Genomic DNA, 23,061 nt, shown 5'->3' with positions numbered 1-23,061 from the left:
TTGAATTTTTTAAATTGAAAATGGAAGTTTTTTTTACATATTAGACAAACAAATTAGAGTAATTGACTTCATTTAAATGACCCATCTGGGTTTTTAATTTTATAAACGCATAAATAGTGTTTTTTACCAACATTTATTAATAAACAAGTTTTAATTTGGCGTGTTTGAAAAATAGATTTCTAAAGGTTTCTCCCTTTCTTCACATCAGACATTCTTAGTTACTGACCGTTTTAATACGAGTACATGTGATCCACCAGATCTGAACTAGAATATATGTGTATTAAAACTTTAGCACATACCGTCCATTTCTGCTGTAGTCAAGCCTGTATGGCCCAAACTGGGAAAGATCCAGGTTGAAGTACTGTGGGCAGAGAAACAGACAAACATGTGACCCAGGAACACAAAACATGGGTCAATTTTCTGAATTTGAGATGTATACATCATATGAAAGCTGAATAAATAATCTTTCCATTGATGTGTGGTTTGTTAGGATAGGACAATATTTGGTCGAGACACAACTATTGAAAATCTGGAATCTGAGGAGCAAAAAAATCTAAACATTGAGAAAATCTGCTTTAAAGTTGTGCATTTATGTTCACGATTGTGCTGCATTCACTCACAAAAATACATGTTTTATATATTTACGGTAGGACATTTACTAAATATCTTCATGGAACATGATCTTAATATCCTAATGATTTTTGGCATAAAAGAAAAATGGGTAATTTTGACCCATACAATGTATTGTTGGCTATTGCCACAGATATACCCGTGTGTCATGTGACTGGGTTTGTGGTCCAGCGTCACATATCAAATGTGTAGCTGTTAAAAAATCTGTAGCTGGTAAGGTCAGTTTAATATTTTACACCATTTATACATGCTTGGTCACTTTCTAAATTGTCCTATTTAACAAATATTCTAGATTTTTTTTAAGATTTCTAAAGATTTACTTTGATTCATCTCTCTATATTGTTTCGCAACACTGCTGCATGTGGCTTGATGATCAATTAAACATGGTTCAGAAATATGCACATTAACTAATACATTCATCAGTGGAACATCTAAGCAGAAAAGACCATTCATGTGGAAGCTTTCATCTGTGAATCCGGGGACGAGGCCGCAGGGACTGATTGGACACACTTATGAAAGGCTTCAGCGTGAGGACACACACACACAGCATAACACACTCTTCTTTCTAAACACCTTATTCCAAACTTTGACCAGATATGCTCAAAATCTGTGAAACATGTTAAATTTAGTGTAAAATTACCAGATTTACTTTTCTGGTAAACACAGGCGAAACTGGAAAAATGAGAATATGCTGCAAAAGTTCATTTATTTCAGTAATTCAGCTTAAAAGGTGAAACTAATATATTATATAGACTCATTACATGCAAAGTGAGATATTTCAAGCCTTTATTTTTTATAATTTTGATGATTATGGCTTACAGTTTATGAAAACCTTTTCATAATATTCTCATTTTGAATTTGGGGTTTTCACAAGCTGCTCAACACTCATAGATAACGACACAATTCATCCTCTGTTGGAACAAAAGTGGCTAACTTCTGTCTAGAAGCAAGGACAAAAATAAAGCAATTTAATTTGAATTAATATCGATTCTGGAACAAACAAAAAAAAAAAACGCGCGGTATAATCGCATCTTCTCCTTCTGAGCTTTGTGATTGGCCCAGAGTAGACTTCTGACATCAGCTGATCTCATACTGGTAATCTTACTCTTTAACACATAGCATCATACTGGTAATCTGACAACTTTTCATACTGGAAAATCGACAGAACTGGTATTTTTGAAAAAGTCCGGTTCACATACAATCTCTAAACGGTATTTCACCAGTTAAAGGAGAACTCCGGGCAATTTTTAAGTTAATCTTGATCGTTATACCTTTGTGAGAACGGTCTACAGAAAAAAAAAAACGAACCTGATTGGTGCTTGCAACACGGATCTGCTACCGCTAATGCCCAGAGCTACACTCAGCTAACGGCAGTTATGGGGCATATTCATAAAGAGTGTTTCCTCTTAACAGACACAAAATGCAATTAAAATGTCTGTCCAACATGAACAGGGTCCTTACATGACAACAAGATGCGTTTAGCAACTTAGCCATTGTTTAAATTCACCTAAATAGTGCTTTAGACGGCTAGCTGTAGTCTCGCGCTGAAGTCCCGTGGGAACTCGCGTTGTAGCCGGTTGTGTGTGTGAAGAGTGTGAGGCTAGTTCGTCGTCTGTATACTCGGGTTCTAATAAATAAGGACGACCATCAAACTCAAAAGCCTCTTCCATGTGTTCAAAATCTTCTATATTCTCCATAGTTACGTTACGAACCATTTCTTCTTCATTTGTGAGCAACTCCGATCATCACTCTTCACACACACGACACTCCGATCATCACTCTTCACACACACGACACTCCGATCATCACTCTTCACACACACGACACTCCGATCATCACTCTTCACACACACGACACTCCGATCATCACTCTTCACACACACGACACTCCGATCATCACTCTGCACACACACGACACTCCGATCATCACTCTGCACACACACGACACTCCGATCATCACTCTTCACACACACGACACTCCGATCATCACTCTTCACACACACGACACTCCGATCATCACTCTTCACACACACGACGCTCCGATCATCACTCTTCACACACACGACACTCCGATCATCACTCTTCACACACACGACACTCCGATCATCACTCTTCACACACACGACGCTCCGATCATCACTCTTCACACACACGACGCTCCGATCATCACTCTTCACACACACGACACTCCGATCATCACTCTTCACACACACGACACTCCGATCATCACTCTTCACACACACGACACTCCGATCATCACTCTTCACACACACGACACTCCGATCATCACTCTTCACACACACGACACTCCGATCATCACTCTTCACACACACGACGCTCCGATCATCACTCTTCACACACACGACACTCCGATCATCACTCTTCACACACACGACACTCCGATCATCACTCTTCACACACACGACACTCCGATCATCACTCTTCACACACACGACACTCCGATCATCACTCTTCACACACACGACACTCCGATCATCACTCTTCACACACACGACACTCCGATCATCACTCTTCACACACACGACGCTCCGATCATCACTCTTCACACACACGACGCTCCGATCATCACTCTTCACACACACGACACTCCGATCATCACTCTTCACACACACGACACTCCGATCATCACTCTTCACACACACGACACTCCGATCATCACTCTTCACACACACGACACTCCGATCATCACTCTTCACACACACGACACTCCGATCATCACTCTTCACACACACGACACTCCGATCATCACTCTTCACACACACGACACTCCGATCATCACTCTTCACACACACGACACTCCGATCATCACTCTTCACACACACGACACTCCGATCATCACTCTTCACACACACGACACTCCGATCATCACTCTTCACACACACGACACTCCGATCATCACTCTTCACACACACGACGCTCCGATCATCACTCTTCACACACACGACGCTCCGATCATCACTCTTCACACACACGACACTCCGATCATCACTCTTCACACACACGACGCTCCTCCACCTGCACTCTTCTATTCACGGGACTTGAGCGCGAGACTACAGCTAGCCGTCTCTAAAGCACTATGTAGGTGAATTTAAACAATGGCTAAGTTGCTAAACACATCTTGTTGTCATGTAAGGATCCTGTTCATGCTGGACAGACATTTTAATTGCATTTTGTGTCTGTTAGGAGGCACAAAAACACTCTTTATGAATATGCCCCATAACTGCCATTAGCTGAGTGAGCTCTGGGCATTAGCGGTAGCAGCTCCGTGTTGCAAACACCAATCCGGTTCGTGTTTTTTTTTCTATAGACAGAACTCACAAAGGTATAACGATCAAGATTAACTTAAAAATTGCCCAGAGTTCTCCTGTAAGACTGTATGTGTGAAGAGGGCGCCAAAAGACTCCACTGTGTATTATTGGTCTCGCTGCGGTTTCTAGTGTTCAAACGTGCTAAAATAATTCACCTTCGATCCAGAAGTGATGTCGACAGCATCTGCGATGTCATCTTGAGAGATTGTACTTGTGTCTTCACCATCGTCTCCTTCCAGGAAGCTGAAGACAAGCAGAGAGACATGAGCTCTGTGTGTGTGTGTGTGTGTACATTTATGAATATGTGAAGAATACAAACACACAAACAGTAGTTAAACCAAATGTCCAAGCTAATCTTTTCTATCCAAGAGCAGGCACTGCACATTTGTAACTTGAATGTTTGAGGCTTCTGGGGGAAATTACAGAAAGCAGGGTCACGTAAATCCCAAACTCTTGGTTGATTAACCCAAACCTTTCTTAGGTTCCAGCATGCCATAATACAGTATTGTTGTTTAATGGCGATTTACATTGTGCATATCGCCACCTACTGGCCAATAATCTTAAAGTCTCCCTGTAGTCAATCATTTTATCCCTTAAAACCCTTAAAATTGAATGTAACCCGACACCCTTGCCTCATTTAGTATACAAGGTTCTATGAATATTCAAATGAGCCCCGCCACATGGTTTGTCTTAAAGCAGATTAAAAACACCACATATACATATAAACAACATTAAAAGATGGATTTTCATCACAGGGGGACTTTATAAAGTTTAAAAAAAAAAAAAGTGAAAAAGATTATATAATTAGTTTGATGCTAAATATATAAATTAAAGTAGAGCTGCATGATTCTGGATAAATTGAGATTTACGATTTCTTTGTTTCAAACACAGATCACGCTTCTGAACAGACAACCAAACAAAATAACGTAAAATAATGCACTATAAGTATAACGATTAAATGACTCACTCATAAATACTTCACTTGTTTAATTTCTGAACGAATTTCTTGAACGATTCAATGACAAATGTTTAGTCACTTGCCGCCACCTACTGGTGTAATGATGTAATCAACACAATCGTAATCTGAAGAGCTAAATTACTTTCAAAAGGTGATTTGCTCTTGATTGCGTGTTTATATTCAACCTATAAACTTTTACCCCAGTACGTCTGTGGTCATTTTAATATTTGTACTGGAAATAACGATACGGTGTGTGTGTGTGGTTGAAAGGACTGTATCTTCACTAGACATGGCTGAATCGTTGTCATTTAGGAATGAGATCATGTGTGTGTTTCTCATAGTGTCATTCTTCTCTTCATCTGGCACAACATGTGAACTACATTACCCAGCATCCTCTGGAAGTAGGAGATCGTATCGTGCGGCCTGTTTCTGAGCGAGTTCAGACACGGACTCCGAGAACACGATGGCCTCTTTCAGCTTTCTCCCGGCTCCTGCGGGCTGACACAACACAGAGAGAGAGTGTGTGAAAACACAAAATACAGTCATTACTAGTGTTAATGAATAGTGTAGAAAATAACAATGGAATACTGACAAATCAACAGTTTGAACCTGCCTATTAAAAACATTAGTAGGGATGCACCGATAACAATTTTCTAGGCCGATTCAGATTTTTCATTGAGTGTGAGCTGCCGATACCGGTTTTAGCCGATTCCAATTTCATTTTATCTAACCATTTTACAGCACACACAAACATTTATTTTTTCTTTAACTCCTTTCACGCATAAGTTTAAAATATTCTAACTGACCCCCTAAGTGAGTTTTTTCACCGGATACACCGCAGCCACAATAACACTATGTGTCGCTTTTATTTCCTTTTTTATTCAAAATATTCACAAACTTGCTTACCATGTCATCAACTATCTGATATTCCGATTCTCAAATACGTGTAAGTGAGTGTGTTTGGTCGTTTAAAAACCTTTATAAATAATCTATAACGCGAGATGGGCGCCGCCATGTTGTCCTGTCAGTCGGATTTACTGCACGTGAGTTCATCAGTTTCTCCCGAAATACATGTAAGAAAGTGTCCGGGGAACTGTGAGAAGAATAGAGTAAACTTTATAGTTGCTTCCACTATGTTTGTCTGATATGAATTACAACACGTCGGCAAATAATATTTGAATATATTGTTATCGCTGCTTCCACAGACATCAGTGTGTACTTTACAAACTCTAGATGTATTGTTTTACTCGTGCTTATGTGTGTCTGAAACCTAAAATAAACATTATGCGGTCGAAAACACAGCAGAGTTGTGATATATGACAGCGCTGAACGCGTCCGACTCTGGCTCAGCGACAGCTACGCACGAAAGCACAGTTTGAATCTGGCAGTGACGCGACGTCACTGAACATGATAAATGTGGCGCCGTACTCTCAGGGGCACAGAAATAAAAATCCCATATGGGACCGTAGTCACCGTACCGCTCAAAAGGTTAATCATGCGGCGCCCGAGTGCATTTGACCGGCATAAGTCAGACTGACCGGCCGGTCGCTGCTCATGGCCGATCACGTGAAAATTGGCCCATTCTGGTCAATGATCTCTACCGAAAATTATTTATATTTAAAAGCTAATAACCGATATATTGGACGGTACAATTAAATCCAAAATTTTGGATTACAAAAACAAAAGTCTCATTAAAATCCATGTCCCAAGCACACAGTTATAATGTTCTTATTATAATGTTATGTAGCCGATATGACTGCACATGTCACACTTTACTGTATTTTCCTTCTTTGAAGTGATTTCAATCATATTTCAAGCAATTCAAAACCATCATGTTGAACAGTCGCATCTGAAGCGTCTCAGCTGAAGGAAATAATAATTTATTTATCGGCTTTTATATATCGGACAAATTTTCTTATCTGGCTGATAACGATAACATTGAAAATTAACACATATCGGCCGATATGATGTGGTGGCCGATATGATATATCGTGCATCCCTAAGTCCTTATGTAAAGATTCAGATAATGTGGCAAGAGTTATATAGTCTCAAGTCAAGTCATTCTGTATTTAAGATTAAGACTGCAATCCAAAATAACAAATCTAATGACCATACAAGCAGTGGCGTATGCAAGTTTGGTGAATGAAGCGCTGATGTGACGGAACAAACTGAAAGACTAAAACAGTGATCTATAATTTATTGTGAATATCAGAAAAAGGACATTCCCAGAAGTCTATGCGTGATCTCACATGATTTTAATGACTTCTACATCTTTGTCGTCAGTAATGTACAATAGGGTGTTTTGTGTTACATTTTCTGATGGTTATTATCAGTATATTTTTAGATAAATATATTATTATATGTATCGAAATGTATGAAATTTCACTGCAGTCTATCATTTTGGTATTGTAAAAATATTATTTCCAGCAACAACAAAAAAACTAAATTCTCATAAAGTGATATAAGATTATGATCATATTCCCCCCCACAGCAACTTGCATCGATTTCTATATGCTGAATAGACTCAAAACAATAAGTGTTAAAATATACAGGAATGCATTTGGACAATGTCACAAGTATGAGGATAACTCACCGTTTTGTGTTTCTCTCCTCTCCGAAACTTCTGGAGCCGTTCTGTTGGTATCGGAGCCTGACCAGGAAAGGGGTCCTCTTTCTAAACACACAATATGATCCGATGAGAAGAGCTGCTGAAATATTGACTTTATGGTGCAGGAAAACAACTAAGGGTGTGATTAAGTTAACAAACAAGTATTCATTACTTCAATGCACTCTAAATTATTACATGGTTTGAATGAATACATTTTTAGCTAACTGTGATTTTGTATATGTACATTTCTGAAATACATAACTTGGACAGTTTCCTCTGATTACAGATCACTAACTGTACGTTCACACCGCCGCCCTGCCTTCGACGCCGTGAGATTCGGGGACTCTCTTGCGCTCTGACGTAGATTTTAGAATGCGTGATTTAAAAAAAACTTTATTTAAAGGAGCCGCAAAGCAAATAAGAACTGAACATAAATCAGTCTCCTATTTTGTGCAGACTGGCCACACGTAGGGTATAAGTTAACCTATTAAAATCTTTTAAATGTGAAAGTAACAAAACACCAACAATTTCAGACACCTTTTACCATTCGTCGTTCTTTTTATTAATGTCCCTGTATGTAAACAGGGACTCGTCGTACAATAACGGGAAACCCATAACAGAAATAATTAACTTTTCCTCCATTTTGCTTAAGAACTAATGTGGTCGGAACCAGTTTACAGGATTGTGTTCTCTGGTATCCTCTCAGGCGGAGCACTTCTACATTCCGATTGGTTGCCGCCGAACCGCGTCACAGCTTATTACCATAAAGTTGACAAATTTCAACTCTTCTCGCCGTCCAAGACGCGCCGCGCCGCTCTCGCCGGAGCTCGCCGCCGGCTCTCATTGAAAATGAATGGCTTCCGGCCAATTTGACGCTCTCGCCGCCGGCGGTGTGAACGCACAGTTAGGGCGCTTTCACACTGCCTGTTCTGAACCAGAGTTCGATTGCTCCCCCTCCCCCGATGGACTGTGTTCACATCAGAGCATGTGAGCGAAGCGGAGCAGTGTGACGCTCAGCTCAATATCCCGCTCTATGCGCGTGCGCTCCACTCAGTCGCTCGCGTCCCAAGCGAACGCTCCACTGATGAACCGCTCACGCTCACCGGTAAAACAAATCCCGCTCAGACATAAAATGTCTCTGTAGGCTACTTGCTTTCTGTTTGTACTTTGTAATGAATATCTGGAATAAATGTATAAATTACAGTAGCTAGGATTGTAAATAGAAGTTATTTCGGGGTGATTCTGAATAAAAGTCTGTTCTTTTTATTCATTTAAATGCATTAAATTAACTTAATTAAAAAACATGTCTAGTCCTTTGGCAAACTTGCCTATTAAATGCAATAACTGAAAAGGTATATTTGATTTTCGTTATTTTATTTCCGTGAACATAACTGCAGTTGCAAAACAAGCATATTAAAACCGCACACACACACACACACACAAACAAGATGAAATGCATGTAGAACTTCACAAAACACATCTGGACTATCATGCTCATAAAAGCACACACAGGTGAAATGCACTTAACAACATCTTATCAACCAACCCACTATTGCTTTAGCTAATTCACCGATTCTCGAACTAGCAAATCACAATAGGGCGTTCTGAGTTGAGCGAGCGAACGCTCCACTCACATGCTCTGGTTCACATTATATTATCACACTTGCGTCTGTCTGCCGCAGAAGTACTCAAATCGTTCCAAAGACAGCGGGCTGTCCGCCGAAGACGATTTTTGCGGAGGCAACAGACACGCATAACACCGTGTCCTAACCAGACGCGATGCGATATATTCCAGCAACATAATGTGTCCACACTAGACGCGACTGCAAGATGCGTAAAAATCAATCAGAACCCACAGCCAATCAGAACAGCGTGTGGGCGGAGTCTCGCGGCGAGTGCTCAGCATCAGAGAGTCATCTTGACGCAATCACAAGAAAATGGATGAGTAGATACATAATCAAATTCACAAATATTACACCATTTAAACATTATTCAAATAGATAGGCTACTGAGTTACTAAAACAATCTTTGTAAAACAATACACTTAACAGTTTGAACGTTCTTGTTTCCATTTGTTTAATTTCAAGATCTGAAGTGAATTATCCACTGTTGCTTTTACGGCTACAAAACTGGAGCATGAAATCATATTCAAAGTCACATGACACGCTTTTAACATTAAATAAAGCACATAAACAGTGCCTGAGATTATCATTGCCACACTTTGTGTTTGTTGTTCCAGCGCGACGTCTCAGAAAAATAGAAACCGTTTCTAAAGTACAATCGTCGCGTGTCGCTGTCGGTTAGGACAAAAACTCTGATTAACATGGAAAAGAGGCATTTTATCACGTGTAGTTAGGACACGGGTGTGAATCATCTCTCTGCTTGCAGTGCGTCAATCCCGCTCTTCGCCAAGGTAAGTGTCACACACACACACACACACACACACACAATACGTCATCAATAGCGGTTCACTTCCGCGCTTTGGTACGATTGCGTTCATATCAGCAGCGAACCGTACTGGAGTTCACATGAACCGAAACCCAGACCACCCTTTTAAGCGGACTCGAGTACGGTGCGCACCCGAGTTCGGGAGACAGCGTTCACATTAGGGGTGTAACGGTACATGTATCCGTACCGGACCGTTTCGGTACAGGACTTTCGGTACGATTCACATGTGCACCGAATGCAATCTTTCACATAAATTAGGCTAGTTTTGTGTGCGGAACATGCGTCAATTCAGAGTTTCCACACAAACATATTAAGTGTCGGAAGTCTCCGCGTTGCACTGATTAAAACTGATTAATCGTTTTTGTGATTCAAATACATGTAAAATATTACCATTACATCTGTCTTCCTGTGTGCGGAAATTTGTTTATGTTGCTGTGACAATGAAACGCGTGCGAGCGCGCCTGTGTTAAGAGCGCTAATGCGCTCATCTGTGGACATTTCTGAATGCCTTTCTGTTAAAAGCGGGCTTTCCACACAAACAAACGTACATGTGTCATTAGTATGAGAAAAAAAATGGGATTTTAACTGTCGGGTCGGGCTCGGACATAAATATCTTTATGCCTGTCGGGCTTGGGTCGGGTTCGGTTACTGCGGTCTAAAATCTACTGCCTAAAGTTCGGCCCGATCACCATAGCTAGCGTCATGGCCAATATTGGTTTAAAGGTGGGGTATGTAATTTGCAAAACGGCCGGCAGGTTTTGAAAATACAAAACTCAAATGGTCCTACCTTCTTTCCTTTGACTCCACCCATTCAAAGAACATGGACATGGATGGGGGAGGGGGGGATGGTACGACCGATTGATTGACACACTTACTGTCCAATGATTCTAGGTGGTCTAGGAAATGATTGGCTGTAGTTTTTCGAGTCCTGCCTGTTCCACAGATGATTAAATTGCTTAATTTTTACTTCAGTGCTTCTAACTCAGTGGCTGTAAGTGGGTTAGGAATAGGATTTTAAGTGATTTTGAAAAAATGGCCAAAAAAGAGAATTACATACCCCACCTGTAAGAGTATTTTATTTAGTGGAGAACTTTGCAGCAGTATTTTATTTCTTATTCTTTTTTTATTTTATATATTTTTTATTAATTATATTTTATTAAAAAGTGTTTAAAAAAAAAGTGTAAACAAATTGTTAAAAAAAGTTTATAGTAAACAACCAGCAGTTTAATGTTTTGCATTTCTTTCCCTTACTGTACCGAAAATGAACCGAACCGTGACTTTAAAACCGAGGTACGTACCGAACCGTGATTTTTGCGTACCGTTACACCCCTAGTTCACATCATCCAAATGAACCAAACTCTGGCGTCACTCGAACCCGGGTGCGCACCAAAAGTGCTAGTGTGAACATGCCCAATTGTAATGTGAACTCTGTACTGCTGCTTTGATACCATGTGTGTATTGTGAAAAGCGCCATATGTGAATTGAATTGAGAAAGAAAACACACGTGTAACAGTGTAATGGATCTGTGCGTCAGGTCTTAAAGTGACAGCAGTTTAATAACCCTGCTGCCAAATTATGATATAATATTAAAAATGTCTTTATGGCAGTTTTTAAACCCATGATATCGATGTCAAAATTGTGGCCAGTGAAAATGCTGAGTGGCAAGTAATATGCTAAGCACATGCATAGCGTACTAATAAACTAAAGTCACTGAATGGAAAACAAACTCTTACCACTGGTTGGTCACTTTCACCTTTCTTCCTTTTAAATGACCTTTCTTTTACGGTTGCTTCATTCTGGATCTGCACATCTTTACTCGGTTCTTCCTCGGGTTTACTCGGTTCTTCCTCGGGTTTACTCTTCTGCTCTGGGTTTTTTGATTCCTCCCAATAGCGTTTTGAAAGCTGAGCGAGGAAGAGACAAACACATTCATGACTGTTTTCTTTATGTTACCTTTTCAATCAGGAACAAATGTCTCCCATGGGAGATAAATACAGATGACAACAATTGTCCCTGAATGGTAAACAATATTCACCTTGCAGAGGAAATAAATAAAACTGTCCATGATAAAGAAAATGATTGGATATTTTAAATTTTTCAGTGTCCTTGTTACACATTACATGTAATATCAATAATTATGCATAATAATTACATGCAGCTAACCCTATAAGTTAATTATTATTACTCACACTGGAACACGGACACCTTAAAATAAAGTGTAATAAAAAAATCTAGAGTGACGTTCTTAGAAACACAGACAGGAATGAGTGTCTGCAAATGTGGTGGCTTTTGTTTCAGTGGATTAAAGGTTTGTGAAAATGTTTTATTAAGATATTTTCATGATGAGATTATTTAAAACTTCTTAATATTCTGTTTTCAAGAACTTCATTACTCAATAAGGATTTTTTATTAATGAATATAAATTCAAAAAATACTCATTACAGATGAGGTATATTGAAATAATATGTAAATATAAATAATAGTATATAGATAATATGAGATTTATGTTTTCAAGAACAACATTACTCAATAAGGATTTTTTTTCTTAATGAATATTAATTTAAAACATGCTCATTACAGAAAAAGTGTATTATGTAAATAATATATAGTATAGAGAATATGATATTTATGTTTTCAAGAACTTCATTACTCAATAAGATTTTTTTCTAAATGAATATTAATTCAAAACATGATCATTACAGAAGAGGTGTATTGAAATAATATGTAAATAATAGTTAATATGGTATTTGTTCAGTACTATGGTATATCAGAGTACCATGATGATATTACCACACGATACCATCAATCAACCACACTGTACAGTACACTTTTCAAACGATAGATTTACGCATAAATTATATCAAAAAGCTCAAGAAGAAATATCGAGTATAACATTATAAAGCCGTTAAAATCAAGAAGCGACGTGTTCTGCGATGATGACAACATCTTACTTTTACTTTGACTATCCGATATATAAAAAAGACATTTATACTATGTCTTAGACTTTTCACATGTTGGTGAACAGCGAGTGCTGTTGTAGCCAGAGCAGGGACTGATCATGTTTACCTTTTGCTTGCTCTTTTTCTCCACGTGTGTGCTGGACGAATCCTCCGGCGTTGGCGCTGCCATTTTTGTTTTAGGACTACAGCAAAACTCTTCTTCTCGTCTATTGGCGATCATCAAACATTACCGCCCCCTGCCGACCTGGAGGTGCGGCTGCTTCCTGTCCCGTAACCATCAATACGCCTTTATTTATTTCATTTTATTAAAGAAATAAAGGAATTAGATTCGTTTTAAAGGGGATTTAAGGGGATTAGGTAAAAAAAAATAGTCGTGAAGTAATCAATTTAAATTATTTGCCAATAGTAGGCCTATTTTATTCACATCTTACCACGTCAAAGGCCCACTGAAGTTAAATGAACAGAAGTCCAGCACAACTATAATGATGATGACACAGAGGATTGATATTGTTGGATTATTGTCCGCTGGTGTGGAAACGAATATAGTTATATCGTTATCTTTATAGTAGTATGAACTGGTCTTTAAGTCCCACTGAAGTGCTTTGAAACGCGCTTTCAGTCTTCAGTCTGCTGTGTGTCCTTTAAGTCCATGAGGCCGTGTCCCATTTGCCATTTTAGGTTTCTAGACGGGTGTCCGCGAGCGTCCCCTTTCGACATGCCCTCGATGCGCACTTTTGATGACAGTAAAAGCAGTGTTACGTCACGGAAGTGCGGACTCGGGTGTATTATTATTAATCGAGTGTTTAGGGTGTCATTTGGGACAGGGCCAATATCAAATATTGGTGGGGTCAATTTGGCAATTTCTAGTAATGTTTATGGTTATGGCCCTAAGGAGATCTTTGTAAGGATGGTTCTCTCTCACACAGCAATCTCTGAATGGTTGCAACTTGCAGGCTCATAATATTATCATTCTCTTTAAAATGCTGTGCAATATGAGAGCGAAGCTTAACAGTCTTTTCTTGACTGCAATATGTGCATGTTTCATGCTTCCCTATTTTGAGTAATGAGAAGCTTTATTGTAAATAACATTTAACCAAGGATATATCATTTGTTAGATCATTTAAGTGGGCATCCTAGTTTTTCCCCCCATGTAGAACCCAATATTTAGTCATAAAACACTTTTATAGCTATAAACGTAATATTTTAGTTATTGTACATGAAAGAAATAGGCTATTTTAAAAGTTAATTACTGGATGAGCAGATAAAAGCCCAAAATGTATTGAGAATAATCTGAAAAGTAGTTGTTTTTAATTTATTTTGACACAATTGATCTGATCAACAGTGTTAATATATATTGTAATTTAATTAATTATGGTTAATTAAAATGTGCTCTGCTTTTATAGCCTAATTGTACAAAACTGTATTTTACAGTAATTTGACAGAATCTGGATTTTTTAAAATAATTTTTATCTTTCTTTTGTATTTTTCACTTTTTTTTTTAATACCATGGCATTCATTTAGTTGATATTACTTTGTGTGTGTGTGTGTGTGTGTGGGGGGGGGGGGGGGGGGGGGGTTGTCCCCCCACAAAGTAATATAAAAGTAAAAGTAAAAATCTGACTTTTTACATTATATGATTAGTGAATTTATATTTGAATGAAGCAAAAATGTTTGCACCAGATAAATCACTTAATAAATCAGTTGTGTTTTTATTAAATCCTCTCAGACTTCCTGCTGGCATCTCTTTTCTTTCTTTGTCTAGACCAGAGAAAACTCCCTGTTGATCTATTGTTGCTTCAAGAGATAATAGAGGAAAGTTAAACTGACATAAGGAAACTTATAGTGTAAAAACAAAACAAAACACCCATGATTACATAATAAAGCAGTGTAATATTTAATCTGTGTATACAGCCATGGCCCTTTCTTCTGTGAAACAATGCTCATTTCATGAAAGAGTGCAGGAACGAGGAAGAAGGAAGAAGGAAGAGCTCATTGGCCCTGTTCCACATGGCACAGTCAACACTCACGGGCTGCGTTTTAACTTAACTTACTCCGCGAACTTCCCTAACCACTTCCCAATCCGTTTTGTTTTGTTTATTTTTTTTTAATTATTTTTGTTTCAAATTGTTCTCGCCAAATGTGAAAATGTGTAAAAGAAATGTGTCACGAAGAACTTGATATTGAACTCTGCAATGTTTTGAAAGTTAATAAAAACATTTTTTTAATAAAATAAAAACCATAACGTTAGATAAAAACTTGCCAATCGCCGCGCGAGGGAACTTTGGACTGATCGACCCCTCGTCCGAAATCGCATAGGGGAGAGCCGGGACGATTGAAACGCGGGACGGATGAAACATTGCGATTTTCTTGAAAACCACTCACGTCATGTACGTCATATTTCTTCAGCACGTATAACACGCAATGCCTACCAGACCCGCGAAAACATTTCTTCTTTACGTCATGCCGTTTTGGTTTTAAAGCCGGAAAGCTGTTTTTGAGTGCAGTTAGTGAATTCGTTCGTGCGGTACTTTTTTTTGTCTGACAAGTTGTATTTATTGTTTCATGTGCCATTGTAATGATAATACGGCAGGTGTATTAGTACTGTAACACACCCTTAAGTGTGCAATATCAAAGTTTTTTAGTTTAAGGGAAAAACAGGTTTAACTGGCGGGATGCGCTGTCGGGACGGATGAAACAGCGCCTCCTGCCAGTTAAACCTGGTCATAGGAAAACCGCTGTTAAGGCTATTCAACTAGTAAACACTCGATATGACTCAAGGAAGAAGTATAAGATAATTAATTGTAAACGGATTTGTCTGTCTTCGTCAAAATAGCCTATTAGAAAGATTACACAAAATGCGCATAGGCTTATCGCCTATGTTTAATGGGCGATAGAACAAAATGGTTAAAATGAGCCTTTACATTAAAATAAATGACAAAATATGTTTGTAACAATATGTACACAAGTTACTTGTCAGGTGTTGTTCATAAAAACAAGCATTAGATGAATAGTTGCCGTTTAAACTGTTATGTTTCATCCGTCCCACCCCTGTGTTGCAACCGTCCCCAAAGCACAACTACCGATCAAAGTCAATTTTTACTTAAATCATTCTATATTTGTGCCGAATAACACATGATACTAAGAGAACACAAATGTGAGTTGTTGATCACACACACACAAAAAATCTATCTGTAACCTTATCGTAGAAAATGACGTTTATCTGAAAAGTGTTTCAACTGTCCCGCCTCTCCCCTACTCTCTTGAGTTAATACTTAGTTTGAATAAGTAATTACTTCAAAACTATAAAAAAGTAGGCTATGTTCTATATTAGTATAAATGTGATCCGCGCTGCATTTATGTCTATTTTTATGTCCTCGTTTGGTTTACTCGGATGTACCAAAGAGTATAGAAGTATCTTTGGATGTACGTCATTGGTTACGTTGCACGAGCGCCCACTACTGGCGGAACCCTTGAAATGTGTTTAAAAATGTAACGGACTAATAATAAGCCATTGATCACTTGAAATCCACACTGGAAATTATTTATAGTTTTTTCCCCCCTTATGAATTTGTTCCAATCTATTCTGTAGGCCTGTATGTGGAGGCTTTTGGAGAAAATATAAAAAATTACACTAACGAAAATGATACAATAAACTAAGTAACTGTGTAAAAAACAGTCAGTTTAGCTACGCACGCCTATTAAAAGGGGTTAAATGTCAAAATAGCTTGTGTGGGCTGGGTGTAAAGTATAGGTCATTATGGTATACCATAGGTATATATATACCATAAGGATCTGCCTGAAAGTGTATGTTTAGTCGACTCGCTCTGTCAAGGGTCTGTCCAAATAAACTTCCCTCGCAAACTTGACGAAGATGAACGCACGTCAAAATGGCGGCGTGGATTCCCTTATTGGACATTCTTTTTTTTTTTTTTTCAAGATTGAATTTTCAAAATTACATAATTCAACAGCAAGTTCTTGACACGTTTCTTAAACACAGACGCACTACATTCACCATGTTGTCACAGGCCCTGTCCCAAATGGCACCCTAAAGCCCTCGTGATCTTCTACACTTTCATGACGTGTGACGCTTTGCCTGTTGGGAAGGCGGATCTCGGGAAAAGTGCACATCGAGGGCGCAAAGGGGACGCTCGTGAGCACACTGTTGAAACCTAAAATGACAAAAGGGACACCATACTACAGTCATTAAGTCCATTAACCCTAAAACTGGCAATGCCATCTGGGTGTAACATAGTTTTTGTCGTGTTTTTTGGGGCGTACGAATGATTTTTTCATCAAATCCTTTTATCACAGCCTGGTCTGTCTTGAGTATGCTGGTCACGTAATTTGTAAAAAAAAAAATTGTGATTAATTAGTCAGCCTGACCTAAATCCAACATGGCTGCCAGTGGTGCAGGACATTCAGATTTTGAGATAAGTAAATATATATGAAACTTACTTTTCTTTTGAAAAAATTCTACTAACACTGCTAACATTAATTATGAACATTGTCTTAAGGTGCTGAAAAAGAAAATGTATAAAAATGTTGTTCATGTTGTTATTTAGCACGTTCTGAAATATATGTTACACCTGAGTCACATTGCCACTTTTGGGTATAAAAAAGTAATTAACCCTACTTTTGACTATCTTAGTATTCTGAGTTTTTTTTTTTTTTTTTTTTTTTTTTTACAAATGATAAAATTTACAGGTTAAACTGATACAGCCTGTCTGTCTTGAGTATGCTGGGCACATGATTTGCTTCAAGTTATTTGTGATCAATTAGTCAGCCTGACCTAAATCCAACATGGCTGCCAGTGGCAATGATTTGCAAAGAATTTAAAGTACCAAGTTTATGGTAACGCAATGTCCGATTTCAAAACGGGTTTCACAGGCTGAATCTTGAGTTTATAAGCTTTCCAATGATATATAATATGTCAACATTGATTCAATGACTTTATCGTTGACAGCGGGATGTTGATTTAACATCGTTTCAATTACTATTTGCTATCTGGGATGAGTTGAAGTATAAGATATATAATTGTTTTAAACATGCAATGGCAGTTACAGTTATAGATTTGGTCATTTTTTATTCTCTAAACAGGCAATGTGATCTGGGAGTCGCAACTCATAAAATCCAAAATACATAACATTTTTCAAAAATTCTTTTGGATATGATTTAGCTACTTAAGTCCAGATGATATAAAAAATGACATGAAATGAATTGTTGCTTATCATTTTCTACTCTTGCCTGTTTAAGGGTTAATGCTGCCTTCACATGCTATCGGAATTGTCTAGTTTCCTACTTAAAATATTCGCTCCGTGCACAAAATGGCGGCCACGTGCAACTAGTCCATTGCATGGACGAGTCAGAATGACTTCTGAAGTCAAAATTTGAATGCGACGAGCTCGTAATCGCGACTTCAGAAGTGGGAAGTAGGACATTTCCGATCATTAAGTCCACAAGACTGTAAGTGCACGTGACGTGTGCTATTTGGGACAAGGCCAAAAGTAGGCAAACTAAGATAATGCATGACACAATTTCCTTTAATTGACCACTAAGGGAAAGCCAGTGATAAAGTGTTTTATTGTCTTAGCTATGAATGTAAATTATGAAAAATAATGCTTCATAAAATAGAATGATTTTAATGGTGTCACAATAAAAGAGAAAATATATGTAAATCTATTAATGCATTCTTATTTCTCTAAATTGGTAAAATATGCAGTTATGTCTCAAGGTCTTTAAAAATATATTAGTCACTTACAAATTTGTAATGGCAAATACATATGCAGCTATAAAACCAGCCGTTGAAAACAGAAAGAGACGAGAAGGATAAACAGATTTTTGTTTTTTTGCTATGAAAATTTTCTTTTTAATAATAAAAAGTTCTGACAGTAAATAACCCCCGGCTTCTGACCGGATGTGGTCAGCAGAGGTCAGATATGATGTAAACAGAGTAAAAGTTCAATGATTAATTGTGAAGCTGTTACAAAAATGTTTTATCTCATAAAAAGCTTACATTTCAATTTAATAGCCTATTGAAGAAAACTAGCACACATCAACCTGAATGATTCTCAGGTCCCTTCATAAGTACCATGGTTATTGATTTGCTTATGTTCATCTTTAAATACCTTCATAACAGAACTGGAAGAAAAAAAAAAACGGAGTAACTTAAAAAAACACACATTGGACTTTTGTTGTGTAGTGTTCACTTTCGCTGTTAGATTTTAAGAAACTCATTGTTAAATTCATAGTTAGCTTGTTGGCCTGTAAGACTACAACGGGACAAAACCCAGTGAAAAAAAAGAAGATAGCCAATGAATATTCAAGCTCAGATAAGTCATATATCAATAACCAAGTATGATACATACATCCTAAATATGCCATAAATACATTTCCCCCAAATTACAGACTTTGATACAATGCTCTATAAGGCACAATATAATCTATTGATATTCAGTTATTGCTTTAAAAGGACCTTGTCAGCCAAAAACTGACAATACATGATACTTTACCCATGGAATGAACAGATGATGATTAAAAAGTAAATATTGGGATCATATTTCACCCAAAAGAAAAAGAAATAAATTATGCCTCTCATTACCATAATGCAAAAACATATGCATTATCACAAAACAAACAAAAATACCATAACCTCTTAAGTATTTATACATCATGGCTGTAGTAGTTGTACGGTCTTCCATTCATGCGTATTTAAATAAAACAATCATTGTTTTGCAGTCATTTTCTACTGTTATCCAATAATAATGGACATTACAGTACTGAGAATAATCAGAATCACACACTCAAAGTTTCAGGGCAAAAATGCACAAAGTCGTAATGGTCCTAAAAATAGTTGTTTTTTAAGCAAAATATAATTGTGTAATAATGAGCTGAAATGGGAGCGGTTTGTTTTAATGAGATAGACTGTTAAAAGTCTGTTAAAAGGAGTTGAGTGATAGTGTTGGGAATGTGTTCAGAACTCGTCCTCCTCAGAACTCAGGTGACTCTGCTTCTTGCGCACGTTCCAGTGTAAACATTGAGCCAGACTCTCGAACCAGTCGTTCACCGGATCCCGGAAACAGATGGAGGGAACGGGGAAGCATGAAGACGTGATGGTGATACTGGAAAGTAGAGAGGAAGATCATGCATCATCGGGTTTACGAGGAAGCACATGTGTGCTTACATCATATCCTAATCAGACGTGACACATAAAATCCATGCTAATCAACATTGCTGGGTAGATTACATACAAATTGTAGTCGGTCACAGATTCAAAATTACACTGTAGTAATGTAATCTATTTTAAGTCTCCCTGTAGTCAATTATATTCCTTAAAACTCATCTTTGATCACCAAAATTACATATTTAAGTGTTTTTTCCTTTAAAAAAATAAATAACTGTTACGCCTTACAATATCTTGAATGTAACTCGACACCCTTGCCTCATTTAGTATACGCTGTTCTATGAATATGCAAATGAGCCCCGCCTCTACTCACTCACACACTCAGAGATCCACTGGTTGACGATCACACGTTGATCTGATTGGTCAAGGTAGTGTGTGACGTCAGAAACACCAGCGATTTCAAACCGTGTTTTTGAGACTGTCTTTGGTTCACTGCAGTTTTAAGCAGAAAATACTCAGCAATGCTGTCCACTTATGAACTTACACATGGATTGTCTTAAAGCAGATTAAAAACACCACATAGACATATAAACAACATTAAAAACTGGACTTTCACCACAGGGCGACTTTAAGGTAATATAATCTGGCTACTTTTTGATTACTTTTGACATAACTCGTTTATCACATTGATTTGAATAGGATAATATTGCATTAAAGTGCATTAAATATTACATTAGGTCCGACTGGGGTTTGTGATGGAAATGCAGGGCGCTTGTGAGTTTACTGAAAAATTATTAAGTAATTAAATCACAACAATTAAAAAAAAATAGTTTTATTTGTAAATAACCCACATCATGTGACTATTAACTTATAGAGAACTGTGAACTTAATTGTATTATTTATGATTATTATTAACTTAATTCTATTATTGACCATAAGTCCCCCTGTGGTGAAAGTCCAGCTTTTAATGTTGTTTATATGTCTATGTGGAGTTATTAATCTGCTTTAACACACACCATGTGTAAGTTCATAAGTGGACAGCATTGCTGAGTATTTTCTGCTTAAAACTGCAGTGAACCAAAGACAGTCTCAAAAACACGGTTTGAAATCGCTGGTGTTTCTGACGTCACACACTACCTTGTAACCAATCAGATCAACGTGTGATCGTCAACCAGTGGATCTCTGAGTGAGTGAGTGAGTGGAGGCGGGGCTCATTTGCATATTCATAGAACCACGCATACTAAATGAGGCAAGGGTGTCGAGTTACATTCAAGATATTTAAGGGCATGAAGAATTTTTTTTCAAGGAAAAAACGTTTAAATGTGTAATTTTGGTGATCAAAGATGAGTTTTAAGGGATAAAATAATTGACTACAGGGGGACTTTAACTTGACATCTTGAAGTGAATATATTTGGTCAAAGAGGTTCAGCAAAAGTTGGTGAATCGCATACAAATCATGTAAATTTGAAATTATGGGAATTTGTAAATTTTTATGTGTTTGATGGACAAAAGCCTTCTAGAGACAGTAAAACATGGTTAAATAACTCACTGAGTGATAATTGTGTTTGTCAGGAGCTGCTTAAATATGCAGCGTTGCAGTGTTGAGAAACACTTCTTAAAGTGAAATAATTTGTAGATCCTACTGTTCTGTAGACAATCTTATGTGGGATGTGCTTGTTGACCCCGTGTTGAAAGCATTAAATGTCGAAGCTGAAGTCACGTACCTGTCCCCATATGCAATCTCCTGGCGCTTCCTTCCGTCGAGAGACACCCAGGCCGTGTTTCTGGCGTCACGGGTCAGCATAATCTGAAAACACATCAGGGTTCAGGAGAAGTCCTCATGCAGTGAGCAGAGGCTGTGGACCGAAGCCTTTAAAACTACTTCAAATAAGCAGAACAACGGGGCAATGATTGGTTCAAAGTAGGCTAATAAAAGCAAGTAATCATATGGTTAAATTGAACAACACTGCTTAAAATAAGTGCGGTCAATCGATTAAAAAAAATTAAAATCACATTTTTTCTGTGATTAAAATGACTTTTTAAATATATTTTATAATGTAACAATTTCATAGTTATTCTCCAAATGAATGTAGAGACAACATAAAGACAGAATATTTTAAATGCTTGTTTAATGGCATTAATTATAGCCATTCAACATTACAGTGTAATTGAAAGCTATCAATTTTTTTTTTTACATTTATTTATTAGGCTTCAAAAAAGAACAACTTTTTTTAAAGTGAACTTAAAACAATCCTCTCATAAACCCATAATAAATGTGACCCTGGACTACAAAACCAGTCACATGGGTACATTTTTTTAAATTAAGATGTATACATAATCTGAAAGCTGAATGAATAATCTTTCCATTGATGTGTGGTTTGTTAGGATTGGACAATATTTGGTCGAGACACAACTATTGAAAATCTGGAATCTGAGGGAGCAAAAAAACGTAAACATTGAGAAAATCTCCTTTAAAGTTGTGCATTTATGTTCACGATTGTGCTGCATTCACTCACAAAAATACATGTTTTATATATTTACGGTAGGAAACTTACTAAATATCTTCATGTAACATGATCTTTACTTAATATCCTAATGATTATTGGCATAAAAGAAAAATCTATAATTTTGACCCATACAATGTATAGTTGGCTATTTATGTGATTTCCCGTCGAACAGGAAGTAAACACACAGGCCGAGCGGCGCGCTCACCTTGAGCTTGACGCCAGCGGGCACTACGATGGGTCTGAAGGACAGGGAGTGTGGGCAGATCGGTGTGATCATGATGGCAGGGACGTTCGGGTGGATCATGGAGGCTCCTGCAGCGACGGCGTATGCGGTGCTTCCCGTGGGAGTCGACACGATCACACCTGAGACACGGCAGAGAGAGGGCAGAGATGCTTATCTTCTTAAAGACTGTAAATAATCTCTGAACATCAGACAAAACTCTTTCCTTGAATTTCCTCTTTCGTTTTCTGTATTTTACAGTAAGAATATCTAAACAGATGA

The 23,061-nt window shown here is 37.8% G+C and overlaps 2 protein-coding genes across 3 annotated transcripts in view; both read right to left on the bottom strand.

The window, feature by feature from the left end:
* Window positions 1–13,172, bottom strand: part of wdr46 (WD repeat domain 46) — a 19,193-nt gene extending 6,021 nt beyond the window's left edge. Inside the window, 6 exon segments of the mRNA XM_079637796.1 lie at window positions 296–361; window positions 4,114–4,201; window positions 5,302–5,414; window positions 7,510–7,590; window positions 11,706–11,876; window positions 13,039–13,172. Coding sequence (XP_079493922.1) covers window positions 296–361; window positions 4,114–4,201; window positions 5,302–5,414; window positions 7,510–7,590; window positions 11,706–11,876; window positions 13,039–13,152 — 633 coding nt within the window. The 5' untranslated portion in view covers window positions 13,153–13,172.
* A 5,381-nt stretch (window positions 13,173–18,553) lies between these two features.
* Window positions 18,554–23,061, bottom strand: part of nadka (NAD kinase a) — a 39,443-nt gene continuing 34,935 nt past the window's right edge. The window contains exons 10-12 of one of the 2 annotated variants that reach the window (XM_079638372.1): window positions 22,765–22,922; window positions 21,777–21,859; window positions 18,554–20,050 (exon numbers count right to left, since the gene is read on the bottom strand). In XM_079638372.1, the coding sequence (XP_079494498.1) occupies window positions 19,903–20,050; window positions 21,777–21,859; window positions 22,765–22,922 (389 nt within the window). In that variant the 3' untranslated portion in view covers window positions 18,554–19,902. The remainder of the gene's footprint in view (window positions 20,051–21,776; window positions 21,860–22,764; window positions 22,923–23,061) is intronic. The other variant, XM_079638371.1, reaches the window with a different exon arrangement.

Source organism: Phoxinus phoxinus, assembly GCF_949152265.1.
Source record: "Phoxinus phoxinus genome assembly, chromosome: 15".
NCBI classification, from domain to species: Eukaryota; Metazoa; Chordata; class Actinopteri; order Cypriniformes; family Leuciscidae; genus Phoxinus; species Phoxinus phoxinus.
The sequence above is the reverse complement of the archived record's forward strand: the minus strand, read 5'-3'. Positions and strand labels throughout refer to the sequence as shown.